Source organism: Diceros bicornis, chromosome 24 (assembly GCF_020826845.1).
Source record: "Diceros bicornis minor isolate mBicDic1 chromosome 24, mDicBic1.mat.cur, whole genome shotgun sequence".
Classification (NCBI taxonomy): Eukaryota; Metazoa; Chordata; class Mammalia; order Perissodactyla; family Rhinocerotidae; genus Diceros; species Diceros bicornis.
Genome location: NC_080763.1, coordinates 37,525,069 through 37,551,421, shown reverse-complemented (window position 1 = coordinate 37,551,421; position 26,353 = coordinate 37,525,069). Strand labels below are relative to the sequence as shown.

The 26,353-nt window shown below is 37.1% G+C and overlaps 1 protein-coding gene across 1 annotated transcript in view; it reads left to right on the top strand.

Moving 5' to 3' along the window:
* Positions 1–25,864, top strand: part of CATSPERB (cation channel sperm associated auxiliary subunit beta) — a 102,429-nt gene extending 76,565 nt beyond the window's left edge. The window contains exons 19-26 of the mRNA XM_058567562.1: positions 3,994–4,133; positions 6,257–6,454; positions 6,722–6,832; positions 16,179–16,289; positions 17,578–17,713; positions 19,156–19,256; positions 19,947–20,021; positions 25,619–25,864. Coding sequence (XP_058423545.1) covers positions 3,994–4,133; positions 6,257–6,454; positions 6,722–6,832; positions 16,179–16,289; positions 17,578–17,713; positions 19,156–19,256; positions 19,947–20,021; positions 25,619–25,819 — 1,073 coding nt within the window. The 3' untranslated portion in view covers positions 25,820–25,864. The remainder of the gene's footprint in view (positions 1–3,993; positions 4,134–6,256; positions 6,455–6,721; positions 6,833–16,178; positions 16,290–17,577; positions 17,714–19,155; positions 19,257–19,946; positions 20,022–25,618) is intronic.
* Positions 25,865–26,353: the final 489 nt, after the last annotated feature.

Genomic DNA, 26,353 nt, shown 5'->3' with positions numbered 1-26,353 from the left:
TATAAAAACCCCAAATTATAATCCTCATTTTATGAGGAAAATGAGGTTAAGTTACCAGCCCAAGTTTAGACAGGATTTTAGTTTAGATTTTTGCTGTCCTCTGAAAAGAAAGCCTGTTAATTATTTGGTATTGTTATAATTATTTCAAGTATATATTTTAAGCCAAAAAAGACTTTTAAATAGAATTTGGTATTTTTCTCCATTTTTCCAGGAATTTATTTATTACAAAAGTAACACAAAACTTATTAAAGAAGATGGAGAAATGGCATACTGGAAAAAATAAAACAAAAAATTATAGTAAATTCATTTATTCTCTATATATTCCAGCACAAATCCCAAATGTTCTAATTATTTTAGCTTTAAAATATACTAAATTGGTTGTTAAATTGTGCAATCAGTTTTACTCATTCAGTTTGATGGAAGCAAATAGTAATCAGCAAATTAACTCACTTGCCTCTTTGTAAAGAAAAACCTAGTCCCTGCTACTCAAGCTATGGTCCCTGGACCAGCCACATCACCATCACCTGAGTGCTTGTTAGAAATGTGGAGTCTTGAGGCTGGCCCCGTGGCTTAGCGGTGAAGTGCGCGCGCTCCACTACTGGTGGCCCGGGTTCGGATCCTGGGCACGCACCGACGCACCGCTTCTCTGGCCATGCTGAGGCCGCGTCCCACATACAGCAACTAGAAGGATGTGCAACTATGACATACAACTATCTACTGGGGCTTTGGGGGGAAAAAAGGAGGAGGATTTGCAATAGATGTTAGCTCAGAGCCTGTCTTCCTCAGCAAAAAGAGGAGGATTAGCATGGATGTTAGCTCAGGGCTGATCTTTCTCACACACACACAAAAAGAAATGTGGAGTCTTTTGTGGCTCCATTCCAGTTTTAGGGTTGTTTTTTCTATTTCTGTGAAAAATGTTTTTGGCGTTTTGATAGGGATTACAATGAATCTGTAGATTGCTTTAGGTAGTATGGACTTTTTTTTTTTTCAGGGAAGGATTCGCCCTGAGCTAACATCTGTTGCCAATCTTCCTCTTTTTTTTTTTCTTCATCCCAGTGCCCCAGTGCCTGGTTGTATGTCCTAGTTGTAAGTCATACTAGTTCTTCTGTGTGAGCCGCCACTACAACCTGTCAACTGACAGACAGGTGGTGTGGTTCCACGACCGGGAAACGAACCTGGGCCGTGGAAGCAGTGAAAGTACTGAAACTTAACCACTAGACCATCAGGGCTGGCTCAGTATGGATATTTTAATATTAATTCTTCCAATCCATGAACACGGCATTCCATTTACTTGTGTCTTCTTCAGTTTCTTTCACTGATGTCTTATAGTTTTCAGTGTACAGATCTTGCACCTCCTTGGTTAAATTTATTCCTAACATTTTGTTCTTTTTGATGCTATAGTAAATGGGATTCTTAATTTCTCTTTCAGATAGTTCATTGTTAGTGCATAGAAACGCAACTGATTTTTTTGTGTGAGTGTGAGGAAGATGGGCCCTGAGCTAACATCTGCCAATCCTCCTCTTTTTGCTGAGGAAGACTGGCCCTGGGCTAACATCCATGCCCATCTTCCTCCACTTTATATGGGACGCCACCACAGCATGGCTTAACAAGTGGCACGTTGGTGCGCGCCCGGGATCCGAACTGGCGAACCCCGGGCCGCAGCAGCGGAGCACACGCACCCAACCGCTTGCGCCACCAGGCCAGCCCCCAAAACGCAACTGATTTTTGTAAGTTGACTTTGTATCCTGCAACTTTACTGAATTTGTTTATTAGTTCTAACAGTTCTTTGGCAGAATCTTTAGGGTTTTCTATATATAAGATCCCATCATCTGAAAACAGAGACAATTAATTTTACTTCTTCCTTTCTGATTTGGATGCCTTTTCTTTCTTTCTTTCTTTTTTTTTTGGCAAATTGTTCTGGGTAAGGCCTCCAGTACTGTGTTGAATAGAAGTGGTAAGGGTGGGCATCCTCGTCTTGTTCCTATCTTAGAGGAAAAATTTAAGATTTGAGAAATATGAGTATGAGTATAATATTAGCTATGGGCTTGATGTGATGTTAGCTATGGGCTTGTCATATACGGCCTTTACTGTGTTGAGGTACATTCCTTGATGTACGTGGGGAAAAGTTCTTTGACATTGGTCTTGGCAATGATTTTTTTTGGAAATGGCGCCAAAAGCACAAGCAACAAAAGCAAAACTCAACAAGTGGGACCACAGCAAAGGAAACCATCAACAAAAGGAAAAGGCAACCTACGGAATGGGAGAAAATATTTGCAAACCATATATCTGATAAGGAGTTAATGTCTAAAATATATAGGGAACTCATACTACTCAATAGCAAAAAAACCAAACAATCCAATTAAAAATAGGCAAAGGATCTGAATAGACATTTTTCCAAAGAAGACATACAATGGCCAACAGTTACATGAAAAGATGTTCAACATGACTACTGATCAGGGAAATGCAAATCAAAACCGCAATGAGATATCACCTCACACCTGTTAGAATGGCTATTATCAAAAAGACAAGAAATAACAAATACTGGTGAGGATGTGGAAAAGAGGGAGTCTTTGTACACTGTTGGTGGGGACGTAAATTGGTACAGCCACTATGGAAAACAACATGGAGGTTCCCCGAAAAATTAAAAATAGAACTACCATATGATCCAGCAATCCCACTTCCAGGTATATATCTGAAGGAAATGAAATCAAAGAGATATCTGCACTCCCATGTTCAGTACAGCATTACTCACAATAGCCAAGATACGGAAAGAACCTAAGTGTCCATTAACAGATGAATGGATAAAGAAAATACGGTATATATACACAATGGAATGTTATTCAGCCATAAAAAGGAAGGAAATCCTGCCTTCTTTTTTATAGTAACATGGATGGACCTGAAGGATATTATGCTCAATGAAATAAGCCAGACAGAGAAAGACAAATACTGCGTGGTATCACTCATATGTGGAATTTAAAAAAAAAAGTCTAACTAATAGAAATAGAGCAGAATACTGGTTGCCAGTGGCTGGTGGGTGGGGAATATGGGCAGAGGTTGGTCAAAGTGTACAAACTTCTAGTTCATTAAATGAATAAGTTCTGGGGTGTACAGCGTGATGACTGCAGGTAATAATACTGTATTGTATACTTGAAATTTGCTAAAAGAGTACATCTTAAGCGTTCTCACCACAAAAAATAAAAGGTGACCACGTGGAGGGATGAATGTGTTAATTTTGGCAATCATTTCACAATGTATACATATATCAAGTCATCATGTTATACACTTTAAATGTATACAATTATATTTGTCAATTATACCTCAATAAAGCTGGGGCGTGGGGGTACAGAATCTCAACTCCTCCCCAGACCTGCTAAATTTAAATCTGTGTTTCAACAAAATCCCCAGTTAAAGTTTAGCAAACACTGGTCAGATGACTTTGGTTTAAGAGAAAGTGCTGCAAATGAGACTTCAGGCACAACATTTACTACTCCTCAGCTCTGCTCTACTGATTAGTAAAGACGGCAATTAGACTACATAGTCTTTCCGATCTCTTTTTCCATTAAATTTCTCAGTGTGGAGAGGTGGCCTGCAGGCAGAAATTGGCCTGATGCCATATTGTGTCTGAACTGCCTGGGAGTTTTCTCTTGGCAACAGTTGATTGACAGCCCTTTAAATTGAGCGTGTACTCTTCAGTTTCTCTACTGAGTTATCCAACTCAGTGTGACTGATACTATCCAAGGGACTTCATATGCATCCGAGAACCCGCCTAAGGAATGAAGGGGAGCAATATTTCTGTGAGAAAATATTTGCGAAATTAAATTTTTCTAAGAACGATTCAAGTTGACGCTATATAAATTGCTAACTATATTTGCAGCCATTATGCAAACTTCATAATAAATTCTGCAAATGTTCCAGAATCCTGATTAGCCAGGCATGATTCAATTGTTTAAAATGTTCATGATTTAATAGTCACTGTTGTCCTTGTTTCTGCAGGTGTTCGAACGCTCAAAATACCGCTACTGAAAGTAATTGTTGGAAACCCAACTTTGTTGGAAGTTAAAGCTGAAGGCACTTTTGACTATACTGATAGTTATCTAATGGAAATTTCTGCAGCTAGCAAAAGTTTACAACAGGTAAGGTTTTCTTTAATTACAAAAAAATCTATTAATTATATAAAATTTAGAATACAAGGTAAGAAGGAAAAATTACACACAATCCTACCCATCAAGGATGACTAAGCACTTTTAACATTTTGAGTATTACAATAAGGCAGTGAGCAGTACAGGGCAGAGGTTACAAGAGTGGGCTCTGGAAAGAGTGAGTTAGATTGCACTTCTGGTATGTCTGTGTCAACTTGGGAAAGTTACTGTGGCTAGTTTCCTCGTCTATAAAATGGAGATGATAATAATGATATCTACCTCACAGGGTTGTTTTGAGAATTAAATGTGATCACTCAAGGAGGGCATCTGAAACAATGGCGGGCACATAGAAAATGCTTAATCACTATGAACTTACAGTATTTTCCTAAAACTGGGAGAGCATTATATATACACATTAAAAGATTTGCTCCTTCCACATAACTATATATTTTAATCCTTTTGAGTCAATAAATATTTCTCTATATATTCTAAAATTTTTTAATCATGAAAACTCTCAGATATAGACAAAAGTAGAATTTCCATATACCTATTACACTGAAACAATATGTAGTCAAGATTTTGCTACTTTTGCTTTATCATCCCTATTTAATGTTTTTGTTTATATTCTGATATATTTTAAAATGAATAGCAAATCTCAAGTCATTTCACTTCAATGTGCTTTAATACACATCTCTAAAAAATATAGGTATTCTCTCTCACATAACCACAATGCCATTACCATCCCTAAAACTTTTTAAACTAATTTTTTGGTGTCCTATAAAACCCAGTCCATAAACAAATTTCCCCAATTTTCTCAAAAAAATTTTTGTAGTTGGTTTGTTTTTGTTGGGATCCAAACAAGATTCACACAATATGTGGTTACTTTATCTCTTAAGTCTTTTAATCGAAGGTAGATACTACTCCATTTTCTTCCCCTGCCATTGAATTGTAGAAATTGGGTCAGTTGTGTTATATAGTGTCCAATATTCTGGATTTTTCTGTTTGCTTCCTTGTTTCTTATGGAACTTGTGATCCCCGCCTCCCCCCATCCCCAATTTCCTTTAATAGTAGAACCCTGCTTGGATTCTGGTCCAATGTGTTCTGGCAGAAATTCATTAAAAATATATCATTTTTAATAGCCATTAAAAATGCAGATGGGGTAAAACTTTCACTACCAGGGTCTACTACATCAATACAGTTATTAGTATTTCTGCATTTTTAAAATTCCAAAAACACTTTAAAATTTCAAACAGAATTTATCACATTTTATAGAATGTTTAATATTGTTCAAGGTTCAAATACATTTATTATTGTGCATAAATTCCTTCTAAAAACATATCTTCAGGAAATACAGTGATTGCTAATGAAGAACTTCTTTTCAAGATGTACTCTAATAGGAGTTATCTTATTCATATCATCAAAGCAATTGTCCAAGTGCTCATCAGTGAAGGAGAGAAGCCTCATTGATCTGGGTTGGATGTAATAATGGTGTTTATTTTAAAAGTCCTTCTTGATCCTTGCTCATTTCCAGATGTTGCCCATAACCAATTACATTGGAATGTATTTCTTCCTGGAGAATAATATGTTTTCTGTTGTGATTTATTCTCAAACAGATGTTTATGTCAAACATCACTCTCTATTTCCTATTATTGCTCTTTTTCTATTTCTTTTCTTTTTCTATATTCCTTAGTTAGTTACTGTACTAGTCTGCTCTGACTGCCATAACAAATTACCACAGACTGAGTGACTTAAAGAATAGAAATTTATTTTCTCACAGTTCTAGAGCTTGAAGTCTGAGATCAAGGTGTCAGCAGGGGTGGTTTCTTCTGAGGCCTCTCTCCTTGGCTTATAGATGGCCTCCTTCTCCCTGTGTCTCCGCATCGTCTTCCCTCTGTGTGTTCACATTTCCTCTTGTTATAAGGACACCCATCATACTGAATTAGGGCCCACCCTAATGACCTCATTTTAACTTAATCACCTCTTTAAAGGCCCTATCTCCAAATACAGTCACATTCTGAGATATTGGGGCTTAGGACATCAACAAATGAATTTTGAGTGGACTCAGTTCAGCCTATAACACTTACTTTAATAATCTTCATTTATTTGGATATTTCCAGGGTTCAACTTCGCTGGCATTTATTGTCTGGGGAGCATCCACTGAGTGCTTCGTTACAACGATCGTGCCAACTTTGAAAAGCAGCTGTAGTTATCTCAAATCTATGCATCACATTCCCAGTACACTCATCCCACTGGAGGACTGGATTAGTGGAGTTCACAAAGACAGCCAGGGTTTTAATCTGATCAAAACTTTGCCAGTAAGAAACCTCAGCAGCTTGTTTTAAGGGTACCAGTGATATATTATTTTTGTGTGATTGGCTGGCCATTCAGTCTCAGCATTTCTTTCCTGAGATGCTCAAAACACACCGGTTAATTTTCAGTCCTCATGTCATTTTAAGGATGTGCGGATTATTTATTTCTAAAATGTAAACACTCTCTGAAATGCTGATTTTTTTTTTGGTAACTTGGTAAAGACTTAGTAAATAATAATGAATTATACATTTTCTTTGCTTAATCACTTACAGATAAACTACAGGCCTCCATCTAATATGGGAATTGCTATCCCACTCACAGATAATTTTTATCATGCAGATCCTAGCAAACCCATACCAAGAAATCTATTTCGCAAGTCAAAGGTAAATAGTTTTTCTACAAATAAACTAGTATTTATTTGAATTCAGGAAATCATTCAGTAAAATTACAGATGGACCTAGCTGCAGGGGATTAAATGAGACGGTGTATTCAGCACAGTGCTCCATCTGCCCTGATACGTCAGTGCTTTATTATTATTGTTGTTGTTGTTATTGTTGCTACCCCTGTTCCTTCTCCTACTATTTTAGTCCCCTGTTCTCTTACTGCTACTTCTGGGTACGGTTTTGGAACCAAGAAGTCTAAATGGACCCTTTGCCCCGACCTCTCCCTGGCTACCATTTGGATTTCCAAAGGGGACGCATGGGGTAAGAGTATCTTTTCTCAGATGAAAGAGCCCCCAGACCCATCTCACCTCTCCAGCCCTGTGAAAGGAACAGTGTCCAAAAGGAAAGAAGGGTGTTTGCTCCCACACAGGCACATTTACACTCCTGCCAAGGTTCTGCCTAGAAAATAACCAAACCCCAGCAGCACTCTGCCTCTCTAGAGGGCAGCGTGAACAAGGCAGAGAGAACAGAGAGAAACCCTTATGTTCAGAGGACAAGTACTTCATAGGGTAGCTTTTTGAGGGAACCTCCTAGATGCCTGCGGAATCTCTCTCCAGAAAAACGCACTTCCCTGCCCATATACATGTACAATCAAACAATCATGTCCACTCATGTACATGCACACATACACAGAGACACAAAATTGTTGTTTCTTTTGTTCAAAACCTTCCATTGTCCTCCCATCTCATTCAGAGTAAAAGCTCAATTCTTACAGGGTTCTGTAAGGTCCTCCATGATTCGGCCTTGGCAAACGTCTGACCTGATTTCCCCAAGTCGATCTGCTCTGGCCACACTGGCCTCCTTGCTGTCCTTCAAATATGCCAGACACATTTCCACCTCAGGGCCTTTGCACAAGTTTCAAAAAATTCCTTTATCTGGAGTGCTCTTCTGCCGTATATCACATGGCGCAGTCTGTCACCATCTTCAGATTTTTGCTTAAACGTCACCATCTTGTGATGCTTTCCTTGAGCATCCTGTTTAGAATCGTAACCCCCCACCCCCACTCCTACCCACTCCCTGTGCTCCTTCCTTGCCTCATTTTTCTTCATTGCACTTATTACAGTTTTACATATTTTACTCATTTATTGCTTGTATTTCATAAAAAAGTAAGCTGCATAAGGCAAGGTCATTGTATTTTTTAAATCTGTTTTGTTCTCTACTGTATCTTTAATACCCAGAATAGTGCCAGACATAGCAAGTGCTTAAAAATTGTTGAACAAATAATACATTTTTATACACATGTTATTACTTACACACACACACACACACACACACACACACACACACACACAGCATGAGGAGGTTGACTTCTTGTTGAATCTTAGGTTTCAGGGTAAGAAGCTCTGCTCCAGGCAATAAGCAACTAACTCTAATCCTGAGTTCTTCTATCCTCGTTTCTCCCAAAGATAAACCTGTGTGTCGCTAGAACCAAGCCTCTCCTCTAATGAAATATGACTTGACTGTATTTACGTAGAAATCCTTAGGTTTTTTTTTTTTTTTCAGAATTTTCCTGTGAGTTGAATAGAAAATGCATCTAATTTACACCTAACTAAATAAGAGTTTGCTTAATGTACCTTTTATGCATTCAACACATTAATTTCAGCATTTCCAGTGTTACCAGGTGCTGTACAGACAGATATCCTCTGAGGATACAGCAATGAACAAGATAACACAATATCTTCGTGGATCTTTAATGGGGGAGAAGAGGCATTCAACAAGAAGTGATACAAATTAAACAGTGTCATCTAGTACAGTGTTTCTAAACAGCATGGCCCCGCGCAACCTGAACCAGATTATCTGGGAATATTTCTAACATGCAGCTTTATCAATCTCACTTCATAGCTACTGAATCAGAAACTATGGGTGCAGTCCTGAAATCGGCATTTTAAAAAAATCTCCCCAGTTGATCCTTATTTACCCTAAAATTTAGGATAGACAAGTAGTAGAGATGAACACAAACCATGCAGCATGACTGCATGCGCACAGTACAGTATGCACTGCAGTGTGCATACACATTGTATTTTTAAAAATAAGAGTAAACCAAAATGACAAACATCTACACTCTCTTCTGGATGAACTCCATGAAACATTGATAAACTTTTTTTTTTTTTTTGCTGAGAAAGATTTGCCCTGAGCTAACATCTGTTGCCAGTCTTCCTCTTTTTGCTTGAGGACGATTCACCCTGAGCTGGCATCCGTGCCAATCTTCCTCTATTTTGTATGTGGGACATGGCCACAGCATGGCTTGTTGCATGGTGTGTATGTCCGTGCCCAGGATCTAAACCGAGGCCACCGAAGCGGACCACACCAAACTTAACCACTAGGCCACGGGGCCGGCCCTGTTAAACATTTTTTTAAATAGAATGTATCAGTGCAGGGGGAAAAAGGGAAGAGTTTCATGAAAAGACTGGAAAATTTGAGGAAATTCTGAAGCCACAAAGCAAATAGTGTCAGAGGTACAGAGAAATACAACTGGAAGAGGTCACAAGTGACAGCCAAAATAAAACAAAAAAATAAAACCCCAAACCCTGATGCCTGAAGAGGAGGTTCAAGAGAATTTCAACTCCCAAGACAAAGGATGCACAAAGACAGGGAGCTTCTCTGGAGCACAGGTCAGGGGAAGTGCAGCTAAGCTGGCAGGCCCTCCACAGCTTGCACCAAGATGCTAAGGGTTTCACCTGCAAGGCAGAGCATCCAGAGGAGACCTGGGACAAGGAGGCAGATCATGCCCAAGGGCAGCTACCAACCATTGAGAGGGACAGGAGCCCCCTCCCAGACACTCAGATGCTAACACATTTCTTTTTGGAGCCCATTTCCAATCAGAACAGGGAGGTCAAGAGCAATTTCTTTTAAATGACAAGGGTTTCTGCTGGAATGAGAACCATGAGCCCCAAAAAACCTCTCATTCTACAAAATTACTCCCTAAAAATAACAAGGCAAATGGGAAAACAGGAAGATAGGGTTGGAGCAGACCACTCAAAATGTGTGTAACTCTGCCTCTGATCACCTCAAAATATTAACAGGCTGGGAAAAAGTGCATATGAACCAACACTATGACTTCCTGTATGGTGAAATCGTTCCCTTACCAGACAATCGTGCATGACATCATTCCAAACACACCCTGTAGCAGTTAGACCCCCCAGGGATGAGTGGACAACTGTAAAACACCAAATATTTGAATAAAACTTACACAATAAAAAAGAGGCATAGATCTCAACAACTAGAAAAGCTGATGTCTCAGAAAACAGAGTTAATATCATAATTAGAAACAAACTTCAGAATGAGTATAATAATTATTTCAGAACGATTCAAGGAAATGTTGCAACCATGAAAAAAATTGGAGACATTACACGCACAAGAAAGATGTTGGAAATTATAAATGTACTCAGTGAAGCAGAGAGCTCAGTAGATTGACTGAATAGCTGAATGGACCCAACTAAATAGCAGATTAGTGAGTAGGGAAATGGAATCTTCCAGAGACGGATTATCTGTTGGTAACCTAGCTCTATGTACCTGATATCAGAGCTTCAAAATATATAAAGCCAAAACTGATAGAAATACAAGGAAAACTTGACAAATACCTAATAATAACAAGAGGTTTTAACAACTCTCTCAAAAATGGTCATCTCACGTAGTCAAAAGAACAAGTAAAGTTATGAGCAATTTGAATATCACAGTTAATACTCAGATATACATGTGTGTGTCTTTGGATACAGCAGAGAATACACATTCTTTTCAAAATACATGGAATATTCATACAAGTGACTGTTTATTTTGTAATAAAATCTTAACGAATTTTAAAAAGGTTTATGCAGTCTGTATTCTGTAACTTTAGATCATTAAAATTCAAGTTTAAAAAACACAAAAAAATGATGAAAAAATAGTACATATACACACACACACATCTCTTCAGTTCACTCACCCCTAAATCTCTGTCTAGTCTGACTTATGAACATGGATGCAAAAATCCTAAATAAAATATTAGAAAATCAAATGAATCAATATACTAAAACTGCAGTATATCAGGAGTCTGTAGAGTTTCTCCAAGAATGTGAGGATGTTTGACCATATGAAAATACATTAAAATAATTCACTTTATAAATGGATTAAAAGAAAAATAATCTCAATAAAGGCCAATAAAAGTATTTGATGTAATTTAACATCCATTTCTGGTTAAGCTTCTGCAAACCAGAAATACAAGTAATACTCTTCAATCTAATAAATAATATCTGTGAGAAATCTATCAAACATCATATAAAATTAAATATTGGAAGCATTCGTGCTTAAATGCTTCTATTTTATTTTGTTCTGTAGGGTCTAGTTAAGGCAGTGTGACAAAAATAAATAAAATATAAATATTGGAAAGAGATAAAACTCACAAATTGCAGATATAATTATTTACTTAGAAAATATGGAAGAATCAACTCACAAACTATTAAGCTAATAATTATTAATGTAGCCCGATGGATATAAGATCAACAAAGAAAAATCAACAATGTTTCTATCTGTCTGTAATAACTAGTTAGAAGGTATAATGGAAAATAGTCCACTCTTCATTTTCAGACAATCAATAAAAGATGTAGAATTTCACCTAAAAATATGTGCAGGACAGGTATGAAAAAAATTTTACAATTTAACTGAAGCACATAAAAAAATCTAATAAATTGAGAGATGTCTCATGTTCCTGATGGGAAGAGTCAGCGTTATAAAGCTATCAGTTCTCTCCGGATTAATGGGGAGTTCAGTACAATTGCAAACAAAACCCCAACGGGGTATGTTTTGGCGTACAAAATGGGCTTTTTCTAAATTTCATACTGAAAAGAAAATATGTACTAATAATTAAATACTTTGAAGAACAAAAAATGAGGGATTTGACCTCCTATATATAAAAAAAGTGATTAAGGGGGCCGGCCTGGTGGCTCAAGCGGTTAAGTGCGCATGCTCCGCTGCCGTGGCCCGGGGTTCGCCAGTTTGGATCCCAGGCGGCACCTACACACTGCTTGTCCAGCCATGCTGTGGCAGTGTCCCATATAAAGTGGAGGAAGATGGGCATGGATGTTAGCTCAGGGCCAATCTTCCTCAGAAAAAAAGAGGAGGATTGGCATCAGATGTTAGCTCAGGGCTGATCTTCCTCACGAAAAAAAAAAGTGATTAAAATAATATGATATTACCCAAAGCTAGCAGATGAAAGGAAATAATAAAGATAAAACAGAGACAAATTTAAAAAAGAGAATTGAAAAAAATGGAATCAACAAAGCCAAAAATTGGTTCTTTGAGAAGATCAACAAAATTTACAAACCTTTAGATAGACTGACAAAGAAAAAAAAGAAGGGCAATTAACTAAAATCATAAATGAACATGGGATATTACTATTAATCTTACAGTAATACAAAATTTATAAAAGAATACTATGAACAATTGTATACCAACAAATTAGATACCATAGAGGAAATGGAAAATTTTATGGAAACACAGAAATTATCTGAACTGATTCAAGAAGAACTAGAAATCTCAACAGCCTACAATGTGTGAAGAGATTGAATCAGTAATTAAAAATCTCCCAACAAAGAAAAGTCCAGGACCAGATGGTTTCACTGGTGAATTCCACCAAGCATTTAAAGAAAAATTACCACCAGAAAAATGAACACTCCACAAATTTTTCCAAAAAATAGAAGAGGATGGAACCCTTCCTAATTCATTCTAGGAGATCAGCATTACCCTGATAACTAAGCCAGATAAAGACATGCCAAAAAAAAAGAAAATTGCAAACCAATATACCTTATGAATATAGATGCAAAAATGCACAACAAAATACTAGCAAACCAGATTCAACAACATATTGAAAGGATTATACATCATGACTAAGTGAGATTTGTTCCAGGAATGCAAGGGTGGCTCAATATAAGAAAATCAAATCAATGTAATACACCATTTTGATAGAATGAAGGGGGAAAACCACATGATCATCTCAATTGATGCAGAAAAGACTTTTGACAAAATCTAACACCCTTCGTGATAAAAGCACTCAACAAACTAAGGAGAAAGGGAAATTTCCTCAACCTAATAAAGAGCATCTATGAAAAATCCACTACTAAGATATCTAATGGCGAAAGACTAAAAGCTTTCCCCCTAAGATCAGAAACAAGATAAGGCTCATGCCTCTTCTATTCAATATTGTACTGGAAGTTCTAGGCAGGACAATTAGGCAAGGAAAAGAAATAAAAAGCATCCAGACTGGAAAGGAAGAAATAAAACTATCTTTATTCACAGATAACGTGATATTACATATACAGAAAATTCTAAAGAATCCACGAAAACAAAGAAACTAATAAAACTAGTAAATGAGTTGCAGGATACAAGATCAATATACAAAAAATCAATTGTGTTTCTATACACTGGAAATGAACAATCCAAAAGTGAAGAAAGTAATTCCATTTACAATAGCATCAAAAATAATAAACTATGTAGGAAATACAGGATTTGTACACTGAAAGCTGCAGAACATTGCTGAAAGAAATTAAGAGAGACCTAAATATGGGAATGATCCCATGTTCATGGGTTGGAAGTCTTTCACTATTGTTAGGATGCCAATGCTCCCCAAATTTATCTACAAATTAAATGTGCTCCCTATTAAAATTCCAATTGCCTTTTTTGCATGAATGTAAAAGCCGATTCCAACATTCATGTGGAATTTCAAGGGACCCTGAATAGCCAAAACAATCTTGAAAAAGAAGAAAGTTTGAGGACTCACATTTCCCAATTTCAAAAATTACAGTAAAACTACAGTAATCAAAACAGTGTGATGCTGCCATAGGATAGACACAGATAAACTGAATAGAATTGACAGTCCGGCCCATACTTCTGTGGTCAATTGAGTTTCAACAAGTGTGCCAAGACTATTCAATGGGGAAAGAATAGGCTTTTCAACAAATGATGCTGGGACAACTAGATATCTACATATAAAAGGGTGAATATACCTCACACCATATACAAAATTAACTCGAAATAGATCAAAGACCTACATGTAAGAGCTAAAACTATAAACTTTTTTTTTTTTTTGGTGAGGAAGATCAGCCCTGAGCTAACATCTGATGCCAATCCTCCTCTTTTTTGCTGAGGAAGACTGGCCCTGAGCTAACATCCATGCCCATCTTCCTCTAGTTTATATGGGACGCCGCCACAGCATGGCTTGACAAGCAGTGCATCAGTGCGCACCTGGGATCCGAACCTGCGAACCCCGGGCCACGGAAGTGGAGTGCACACACTTAACTGCTGCGCCACTGAGCCAGCACCAAAAACTATAAACTTTTAAAAGGAAATATCGATGTAAATCTTTGTCACTTTGAATTAGGCAATGGTTTGTTAAACATGGCACCAGAAGCACAAGTAGCAAAAGAAAAATAGATAAATTGGACTTCATCAAAATTAAAAACTTTTGTGCGTCAAAGGACACTATCAAGAAAGTGAAAAGACAGCCCGGAGAATGGGAGAAAATGTTTGCAAATCGTATATCTGATAAGGACCTAGAATCCAGACTATATAAAGACCTCTTACAACTCAACAACAAAAAGACAAACTACCCAATTAGAAATTGATGAAGGCCATGAATAAATATTTCTCCAAAGAAGGTATACAAGTGGCCAACAAGCCCATGAAAAGATGCTCAACATCATTAGTCATTAGGGAAATGCAGACCAAAAGCACAACGAGATACCATTTCACATCCATTAGGATAGCTATAATAATTTCTTTAATGGAAAATGACAAATGTTGGTGAGGATGTGGGGAAATTGGAACCCTCATACATTGCTGGTGGGAATGTAACATGGTGCAGCTGTTGTGGAAAATGGTTTGGCAGTTCTTCAAAAAGTTAAAACATATAGAATTACTATATGACTCAGCAATTTCACTCCTAAATATATATCCAAAAGAATTGAAAATGTATGTTCAAACAAAAACTTCATAGCAGTGTTATTTATAACAGCCAAAAAGGGGAAACAAAGAAATGTCCATTAACTGATGAATGGATAAATAAAATATGCTATATCCACAATGGAATATTCTTCAGCCATAAAAAGTAATGAAGTACTGGTACATGCTACAACATGGATGAACCTCAAAAACAAAATGCTAAGTGGAAGAAGTCAGACACACAAAGCCACATATTGCGTGATTCCATTTATATGAGATGTCCAGAATAGGAAATTCATAGAGATAAGAAAGAAACTGCATAGACAGGGGCTAAAGGGAGGAGACAATGAGGAGTAACTACTGATGGGTACAGGGTTTCTTCTTAGGGCAATGAAAGTGTTCTGGAATTAGATAGTGGTGATGATTGAACAACACTGTGAACATGCTAAAACTCCCTGCATTGTACACTTGAAAATGGTTAAAATGATGAATTTTATATCAATAAAAAGAAGAAAAAAATAAGCAAGGAGATGAGGGGGAAGAGTAATCTTTAAAAAAGTAGAAGTAGGGATAATGTTTTAAAAAATAGAGTTGAGGGGCCGGCCCCGTGGCTTGGTGGTTAAGTGCTTGCACTCTGCTGCTGGTGGCCCGGGTTCGGATCCCGGGCACGCACCGACGCACCATTTCTCCGGCCATGCTGAGGCCGCATCCCACATACAGCAACTAGAAGAATGTGCAGCTATGACATACAACTAACTACTGTGGCTTTGGGGGGAAAAAATAAAATAAATAAAATCTTTAAAAAAAAATAGAATTGATAATTAAAATCAAAAGCCAGTTCTTTGAAAAAAAAAAATAACCCAATCTCTAGCAAGAGTGATCAAGTAAAAAATGAATGACAAATGGACAGTTGTAGTGAAGGTTATAAATATCATTAATGAATGCCATGAAGAAAGACAGGTATGAAATAGTACCTGTCTATGGAGAGTGTACTATAGAGTGTGTAGCCCCGTAATATCAAGTCTGCTCCTTTTAGGTCTCTGTTTTCATGATGGGAGGGAGCAGGGAGTTGGCAGTCCTGATATGCTGCATTCAGAATGACACGGGCTTTCTAGGTCCCATGCATTTTAACCATCAACTGCCCTTAGGTAAACTGGCAAGCAGCTGAGTGGTACTTGGGTTCAAATTACCAAGCAAAGAGACCAAATTAAAAAATACTGTATTTTTACTCTTACTTTATTATTACTAGATTTCTTTTCCCCTTTAACTTCTCATGGATTTTATTCATTCAGGGACCAAATATTTATGAACATTTAACTCAGTTTGCATAAGTCCTGCCACAAAAAAAGTCAACCTATATTAACTCTATTTGCAGAAATCTGGGAAATTCAAACAATGTGCTAATGTGTCTACTCGAGAGGAATGTAATTGCACACATGATCAGAAATTTTCACATGCTGTTGCTTTCTCAGATTGCAGAGAAAAGGTAAGATAATTTTTAATTACGTGAAGACAGAGTACTCTTATATTAATAAGAATTTGAAATGTGCATTTTGGTTAAATATGAAAACTGAGACATAGAAATAATGTCTTATTATGACATTGAACTAAATATGACACAGAGCTACAAGGGTCTGGATTTAAATGTCCCCAAACAAGTTAATTAACCTCATCTGTAAAATAGAATAATACCTGCACTGCCCTGTCTATTTCACAGGTTCTTATAAAGATACACACATGCACACACACACATGCACACACACACACACACACGCATATATCTGTATGAAAACAATTTGTAACCAAACACTACACTAGATTATGGTGAATATTGATTCATTCAAAAAGTTATTGAGTATCTAATGTGTGTCAGGTTCTGGGAATATAAAAGTTGAAGTTCTTGTAATCAAGGAGCTTCGTCCAGTAATAGTGACAAAATAGAAGACAGTATAATATGTTGGTTAAGAGAGTGGGTTCTGTGTCAAGTATTTCGTTCTGTTAGTCTCAAAGCGTTCAAAAGTGTATCAAGTTAATGTTGGTATTTGCATTAGCTGAGTTAAGTGTGTACTTGGTATAACTTTCCAGTAGATCTATTTCAAAAGCCTTGTAAGACTATATATAGCATAATATTAAGTGATTCCATATAAGGACATATTGGGCATAGAGTCAGCATTCAATAAATTATGAAGGTTGTTATTACGTACCTCTACAACTCCCCCTTTGCTGAGTTACAGTATTTCTTGAGCATTTACTATCTGCTAAACACTGCTCTAAGCCTTCTCCATCATCTGTCTCATTTCATTTGAGGCACAGAGAAGCCAGGTAACTTGCAAGAGATCACATCATTAATATGTGGTGGAGCTAGATTTGAACTCTGACTCCACAGCCAGAGTTTAAAGAGTTTGGCTGAAAGCTCATGACTGGCAGGGAGAGGGATGTAAGGGAGATGGGCAAGGTCCAATTTATGCATTGCCTGACGGGATACATGTTAGCCAAAAGCATTTGAATATCATTATAGTCAATTCCTGTGAAAAATACCAGTAGAAAGTTACGCATTTTGTTACCACAATGTTTGTATATTACTTTTGGAGTTCACATTGATTCTCCTGTAAGACAGATTTTTTTTCATGCCTTGAGAAGGCAGAAGCCCTAGGAAGCACATTTCATTTAGAATAGCCAAACTCTTGGGAACATATCCATTCATTCTTTACCGGGAAATGAAATTAGTATTGAATTTTCCAAATTTACATTCATTCTTGGAATTTGTGTTTTAGGTTCCTCGTTTTAAGTTTCCAGTTACACAATATCCAATTTCTCTGGAAATTTACAGTGAGGATGGACGTATCCCAGTAGAAACTCCATATCTGGTTACTGTGACTGAAGTGAATCAGAGGGAAAACTGGGAACTAGGTAGGGTTTGCTTTCTTCTAAAATTCTTTTGTCTTTTAAGTCATGTTATTACCTAGATAAGTGGCTTACAAAACCTGTTTACACAAGAGACAGCCGGGAGTTCTTTGGAAAAGAATTTAAATCAGCTGGCACATTGCTGTTGACTCTACTCCTATAGTTTCCCATGTATTTTATCATCGTATCCAGAGTGACCTGGATTCTATGGCATAACAGCATTTTGGAAAATTTGAACTGTAAGACATTTGAAAGCCATTTTGTCGATTACCAACAAAAATGATTGATTGAATTTGTGCTTTATGTTCTTTGGGTAACCCCTTTCACGGCATATGCAATGTTACAGAGGAGGTTATAAAAGGTGTTGCCAGATAATCTATAAGATCTATTTTCTAATTATATGAACAAAGTTTCTTAAAATTTTTATGGTAAAATAATTGAAAAGACGCAGAAATATTTCTAAATAAGAAAAGTGAAATTTATCACAATTCAATTTCACCTCATATATACAACTTTTTGTTATACATTTTGTGTTTGTTCATGTCTGAATACTTTAAAGCGAGCGATTGACAGGTAGACAGACAGATCAATAGATTAAATGAAATTTTTATCTGTCATTAATATGTTACCAAATATCCAGATATTTGGTATTCAGTGAGTCTTACTCTGCCCAATATGTGCATTTTTGAAATGAAAAATCCAGCAAAGAAAATGACTAAGTATTTTGCTTTAACTAACATCCTCATTTTTCTATGGTATGCTGGAGCTTGCTTTTACTGGCTTTTGATCACTGATTGTTAAATATTATTAAAGATTCATGCATTTTGCATACTGGTTGTTAGACCATTGGTTGCTTGAAATGAGCCTGAAAGTAGGTGAGACTATTGAAACCATGGAAATTGGAAAATGCTACAATCAGAGCTTTTTTTTTCTTTTAGATCTCATGTACCATTACACCATTGCAATTTCTAACCCTCACACTACATAACTGGCTTTAGAAAGAATTATAACAAAGGCAGGAGTAACTGATCACTTCTTTTGGAAAAGATTTAAGTGATCCTGTTGTGAAACTTTTCTGCCACCTTATCGAAAATCACGTACCAACCACTAAGGTGATCCTGAAAGAACCTCATTGCCAAAGATACAAAGTATGTGCAGGTCAGGACTGGTCATGAGCGTGGGGCTGGAAGGAAAAGTCAGCCTGAGTTAAGGGGATCAGAGAGCTTGTCCTTCTAGACAATTCCGCTGAAAAGATGCAATGTCAAATACTAGGCCTAATCTCCCCTAAATACATCTTCCACAAAGTCAAGCAGAATTAAAAGTATGGGATAACAACTCAGCCATGTTGTGGAGTGGAATCTTTCATTGTACCCTAATGTATGTAACAAATTTTATGCAAAATGAAAAAATAAGCATGTGTGCTTAAAATATATTACGTGTACTTTTAGAACACGCTGTACCAGAAAATGTAAAAAAATTGAAAGATTACTTACAACTGATTCTTCATGCTCCGGTGTATAATCCTTTAGGCCTCAACTTAAGTATAAAGGTGAGTTGACAGCATTTTTGTTTTTCCTGTTTTGAGTTTAGATAAAACTTATATGTCTAAACTAAGATTGGTTTTAGTTTTAAGGCATAGGTATCCATGAATGGTGGAAATAGCATTTTTGTAGTATGTGGACAATGTTTATTTTCCTCCATTTCCATTGATGTTATTATTTCTAAAGGTATCTGAAAGTCAAATTTAACATTAACTTACTACTTTTTTAGCTGATAGGTAAGACTAATACATTACCTATTAAGGTGGACCAGAAAGGGTGTTTCCAAAAGTTAGGGGAGATATGGGCTCAGTATTCTTCACTTGGATATAGCTGCCCATAAGAGCACATGAAGTTGGTACAATCCAGGTAATTGTTGTGAAAACCAATAAAAATTAGAAGATATGTCAAAACCATGAATATACGGATTAGCCCAGAGTACACATCAAGGCCATGTTAGGTTTTGTGTTTCTGTTTCTTCATTCTGAAAAACAACTATCAGCTGTTGAATCCCTCTGTTTTAAACTCTTGTCCTCCCTCCATTTTTATTTTGATACATGACGTATATGCCCAAGAGCCTTAGGAAGGTAATTGGAATTTTTCTAGGCAACGTCTATAGGGATAGTGATCCCAGTGTATATTTTTACTTAAAAGTACATATGTGTTGATGCTGCTAATGACCAGTGATGTTTTTTCCACAGGGATCTGAGCTTTTTCACTTCAGAGTGTCTGTTATTCCAGGGGTCACTTTTTGTAACTTAGTTGAAGAATTTCAGGTATAGTGAATGCACAGGTAACCAGTGGGGTGATGGCTGGGGAAATAACATGGCATGCATCAGACCAAGAGACGCTTAAGAGAAAAAGATAACACAATTTGTGTGATGGACAAGGCTTGGAGACAGGGGATCCTGGAGAATGGCGGTGACATTGTCAGTAACGATGAGGTGAGGGAGCATGACAGGTGGCAGGACTGATGGATGCTGGGGAAATTTTATTAAGTGCCTGTATACATATTTTTTTGTCTCACCTTCCATATTTAGCTCAGTTTCCTGACTTTTGATGCTCTTCCTCTCACCCCACCCTCCCCACAGAGACATATGGCTGTAACATTTTAGTTTCCAGTATGGCCCTGCCTTTGGTTATTTGCATTGTAATGGTCGAGTCTTAAATACCCCAAAAGCTTTCAAGATCCAAAAGAATTGAGAACCAAAATCAGTCTCCCCAAATCACCCCATGATGTGCAAAGACTCATTTTTGCTTGTTTATATAATGACATATGCTGCCTGTGGGGGTGGGAAGGAATGAGGATTTGATTAAATTGATTAACGATTCACTCATTGTTAAATACTGATGCCACATATCAAAAACAAAATTAATCTCTCCCTCTCCCCCTCCTCCTCTTTCCTTTTTCCATCCTGGCCCCCCCCCAAGGCAAGCCCAGTAATGGATCTGCACAACGCGGAGGTGGTAGCCATGGCAGGGGTGCAGACACCCAAGACCCTGAGAGAAAATTCATCCCACTAGATAGATAGATAAACTAGGAAAAGAAACGCTTGTCGTATGAGGAGTGTGAGAGGAAATTCCCATTATTTTTCTCTCTGTTCTCTCACCTCTTTGTCACAAAGGCAGCCCCAGTTTCAGGGAACAGCACAATAGTACAGGGGGCTAAAATGCTCATAGAATCCCAGCTTTCTTCCCAGAGGACTAGGAAAAGGGGCCTCTGGGAGTAGAGAGTGTGGGAGAAATCCCTAAGAGAAAAGAGCTAGAGAAGAAGATTCCTGATATATGAACTAGCATAAGTACCAAGCAGCAGAGGAGCAGAACACACATAAACAAGCATAGCAAGAATTCAAAATAAAACTACAATATAAACACAACTTAAGTTCCAGAATAACCCCCGAGTGGCAAAGGAACCAGGAAGACACAATAGCATAGCAAAATCTTTGAACACTGAACTGACATTGGAGCCACCACCCACAGAAAGTAAAGCATAACTTGTGATCTGAACCCAACCAGTGTGATGGACTGCTAAAACAAACAAACAAAACCAACAACTTCCAGAGAATTTTAAACAGGACCCAGAGTCTCACAACATAATGTCTTAAATGTCCAGGGTACAATCCAAAATTGCTCAATATACCAAGAATTTAGAAAATATAATCAATTCTAAAGAGAAAAGACAATCAGCTAGTGACAACAAATGGAATTATCACGTATTTTAAACCAGCTTTTATAACCATGCTCCATGAGGTAAAGGTAAACTTTTTTGAAATAAATGGAAAGGGAAAGGGAGAAATTCTCAGCAGAGAAATAGAAGCGATAAAAAAGAACCAAATGGAAACTTTAGAGCTGAAAAATACCCTATTTAAAATTTAAAACTCACTGGATGAACTCAATAGCAGAATGGATATGGCAGAGAAAAAAAATCAGTGAACTTGAAAATAGATCAGCAGAAATTCAACCTGAAGATAACAGATTGTAAAAAGAATAATCTCAGGGATCTATGTGACAATATCAAAAGTTCTAACATTTATGACACCAGAGTCTATGAAGGAGAGGAAAAAGAGATTGCTGCAGAAAAAAAAATCTGAAGAAATAAAGGCTGAAAATATCCCAAATTTAATGAAGACATAAATCTACATATTCAAGAAGCCTAATGAATCCCGAATGATATAAACTTAAATAAATCATGCCTAAACACATCATAATCAAACTACTAAAAATCAAAGATAGATAAAAAATGTTGAAAGCAGTCAGAGAAAAAAAACACTACATAAAAGGGAACAACAATTTGAATGACTGCTGACTATTCAACAGAAATCATCAAAGCAAGAAGAAGGTTGTATGTCATCTTTAATGTGCTGGGGGCCAGGGTAGGGTGGGAAGGAAGGACTGTCAATCCAGAATTCTATATCTAGTGAAAATATCCTTCAGGAATGAAGGAAAAATAAAGGCATTCTCAGATGAAGGAAAACTAAGATAATCTACCGTAGGCAGAACTTTTCTAGAAAAAAAAAAAATGCCTAAAGAAGTTCTTCAGGCTGAAAAGAAGTGTCAACAGAGGGAAACGAAGCTTCAAGAAGAAAAGAAGAACCACAAAAATGAATAAAAGAAAAATAGGAAGTGATTGCACAGTTAATAAAGGAAGAGAATCATTAAGAAACAACAGGAAATGTTTATAAAGTTTCTTGGGACTGTTGAAACTTGCTTTTGAAAGTATCCTGAAACAATGGAATGCAAAGCATGATCTTGGATTTTCTCTTACCATAAAGGACATTATTGGGATAACTGACAAAATTTGAATAAGGTCTGTAGATTAGATAATAACATTGTCTCAGTGTTAATTCTTAATTTTGATAATTGCATTGTCATTATTTAAATGAATTCCTTGTGTTTAGGAAATACAAATTGAAGTATTTTGGTGGTAAAGAGACATTGTGTCTAAAACATACTCTAAAAATTTTGGGGTTTAACCTTTTTTTTAGACATGGCATGGAATATTTGGATACTCAAGGAAAATTGGAAGGGAAATATTTGAAGAAAAACTATTTTCAAGAACTTTAGAGGTAGCAATTTAGCTGGAGAATACAGAGTTCAGAGGTGACACAATTTTCTACTCTTGGAAATGTAATGGATGGCTTAATCGAGCAAGTGAAATTTTTATATTGTTTGGTAAGGTGACTGAAATTTCATTTTGGGTAGAAATGGGTAAGGAAGGAAGGCATTCTGGGTGGAGAGGACAGAAGCAGCAAAGACAGGTAAAACATACGGGAAAACATAAAGCTTGTCTCTTGAATAGCTGATATCCATTTGGCTGGAATGTAAGGTTATATATAAGTGGGTAGGTTAGGGTCAAATTGTAGAAGATCCTGAATGTCAGAATGAAAACTTTAGAACGTTTCTGTCAGCAATGAGAAGCTATTAAACATTTTTTCCAATTATTTTATTGAGATCATAATGGTTTATAACATTGTGTAATTTCAGGTGTATAATATTATTTCTCAATTTCTGTATGGACTGCATCGTTCTCACCACTAGTAGTCTAATTTTTATCGTTACCCACAGCCAACATCATACTTAATGGTGAAAAACTAAAAGCCATCCCTCTGAAAACAGGAACAAGACAAGGGTTCCCACTCTCAACCACTCCTATTCAACATACTACTGGAGGTTTGGGCCAGAGCAAGTAGGCTAGAAAAAGAAATAAAAGGAATCCAAATTGGAAAGGAAATGAAACTGTCTCTGTTTGCAGATGACATGATTCTATATATAGAAAACCCTAAAGAAGCCATCAGAAAACTATTAGAAATAATCAACAACCACAGCAAAGTTGCAGGGTACAAAACCAACTTACAAAAATCAGTTGCGTTTCTATATGATAATAACAAACTAGAAGAAAGAGAAGTCAAGAATACAGTCCCATTTACAATTGCAACAAAAAGAATAAAGTATCTAGGAATAAATTTAACCAAAGAGGTAAAAGACCTATACACTGAAAACTATAAGACATTATTGAAAGAAATTGAAGATAAACATATTTGAAAAAAGGTGTTCAGGGAAGGGCACATGATCTACTGCAGCCCCATCAGAGTGACTTCTGCTGAAAATGCTGGGACATGGACTTGCTCTTTCTTGATGTTATTCACCAAGGAAGCTTGTAGCCCCAGGAGCTGCTGTCAGCCATGAGGGCTATTGGGACAATGAGGGGAGTTATCCAACACTGAGGAAGCAGAACAGAAAGATGGGGGAAAAAAAAAGATTATGATTGCAAGGGATTGTTTCCTCTGGATCTTCCTAACCTGCACATAGAAAAGAAAATTCACTTTTGTAATTACATGTAGCAAACAATTGTCTCTCTCACTGGCCACAAACAGGCTAGATCTTTCTTAACAGAGCTAATTATGCAAGCTCTTCTGATGGTCCAGTTTAAAAGAAAGATTTTTGTTATCTTGTAGCACCCTAGTGAAGACCACAAGTAATGTATCACATTCAGTATCTAACATTTTTCTATCAAATCCCCAATAATTCCAGTACCGTTGGATACATAGTCTGAGCCCTAAAGTACAATAGGAGATGGTTAAACCAGCTGATCCGTTACCAGGAAGATAATTATCTTCCTAGATTGGAAAGAATGGTTTCTCACTGCTTTCCACACCTCTTGACCAGGTCTACCTTTTAAATTCCATTGCTCACAGCACCCTATTTCTAGTACCGGTTCTGTATAGTCAAGATTCTTTTAGTTGCAAATAAAGCAATCTCACTTTTAAAAAAAAAGTGTTTTATGAACAGACTAGTGTGTTACAAAGATTAATCTGGCAATGTTATTAGGTCAACATGGATTGACAGCATAGAAAGGAAGCTGTCAGAGTAGCTTATTTATACAAAGTGAGGTAATAAAGCTCACGATAGCAGTATTGAAAATGGAATGGAAATAATGAATCTGAGAGGAATGGTAAAAGAATTGATAGCATGTAAGGACTGTTTTTAAGAAAAGAGATGCCTCGTTGGGTCACTGGGAGAATGGTGGTACCTTTAACTTGAGCCATCCCCTGACCCAGCTTATCCATCCTTTTTCTTGTCCTTAGCATTTTTCCACATTTCCTCTGTCCTCTTTCCACTCATCTCCACTTTCCTCTACCTCAAAAGATGTTCTTGCTTCCACTTCACACAGAGAACATAAGGGCTTGAACCACCTTACTCCCTTTACGCTCTCACTTCTACATTTAACATAAAATGGGATCCATCCTTGCCTCATGTCTCAGAGAAAAAGATGTCTCTATGCCTCTCTGTCAATAATACTATCTCTCCTCCAGGAACTTGCTTTTATTAATTATCCATTCAGGTAGAGGAAACATTTGGAATACACAAATTTCCCCATGTCTTCACTCGTATAGAGGATTTTCTAAGGAGGTATGATAGCTTGAAAGAGCACATGCTTATTCCCTCTACTCAGAATGTCCCTTCTTCTCCTTCTCTTCTGTGAACCCACTTATTCTTCCATATCCAGCTCAGGAAGTGCATTCCCTGGCCACCGGAGGCAGATAGGGATTCCCTGACCGTGTTCCCTCAGCACTTTGCCCCTTCCCCTGTAACTGAACACAGAACGTTTTCCTACCTCTGCCATTAAAGACACAGGATAGAGGCACAGGATAGTAAATAGAATTCTTATTCTCTCTTTATTGTATGCAAATTGGTACTTATTAGATGGTCAAGACACTGTTTCTAAGCTTTGCAGATGCTGAGTATCTGTGTAAGTCAGGGCAGGATTTTGCTCAGCGATGAATAGTATCTCCACCATTGTGGGCTTATGTCAAGTTCAGTGTGTTGAATGACTAGATTCAGAAAGCTTAAAGACTTTGCTTTTCTGTTACAGATTTATGTTGATGAAGTACCATTGCCATTCCCAGGACACACACTTATTGCCATCGCAGCAGCTGTAATGATGGGAGGATTAATTTTTATAACATTTATGTTTCAACTATGTAACATCCACCCATGGAACGTGTGCCGAAAACTCATTAGAGGAAACAAAGTGAATTTTTCCAGTATCGGTCCCAATCAGCCAGCTCATTGATGAAAATCTGTGTAGTAAATGAATGATAATCATAATTTTCTCTTTACTTCCTAGTTTTATTAGATAATTCCTAGAATATATGTAAATGTTAAAATAAAAACAGATTAAAAAACTACAGAATTACCGTTATAACTCAAATTGCTATTTATCAATATGTTTACCATTCCATTCTCTTATTTTAAACGTATAGAAAACTTCTTATGTCAACACTTAGATGGAGGATTTTCCTTGAGGTTTTTAGAAAAATATAAAATGATAGCCATCTCTGTGTGGAATGGGTTTTCTGTATTTTTCAGCTTTTATTAGCTGACCCCCTTCTGTGGGATCAGAACCCCTGAGGGCTGCTCTTTTCAGAGAGGAGTGTGAGTGGAAGGTGGTCACGTGGGGGAAGATAGGGGGGGAAGGAGGCTCATCTGTAGGTGTGCTTTCAGAGCCTCACGGGAATTAAAGATGAAGCCATTTGGGTTTCTCAAAGCAGCTTCAAAACCAGATTGCAGTACCTGAAGAAAGGGAAACATCACCCCCATCATAGGG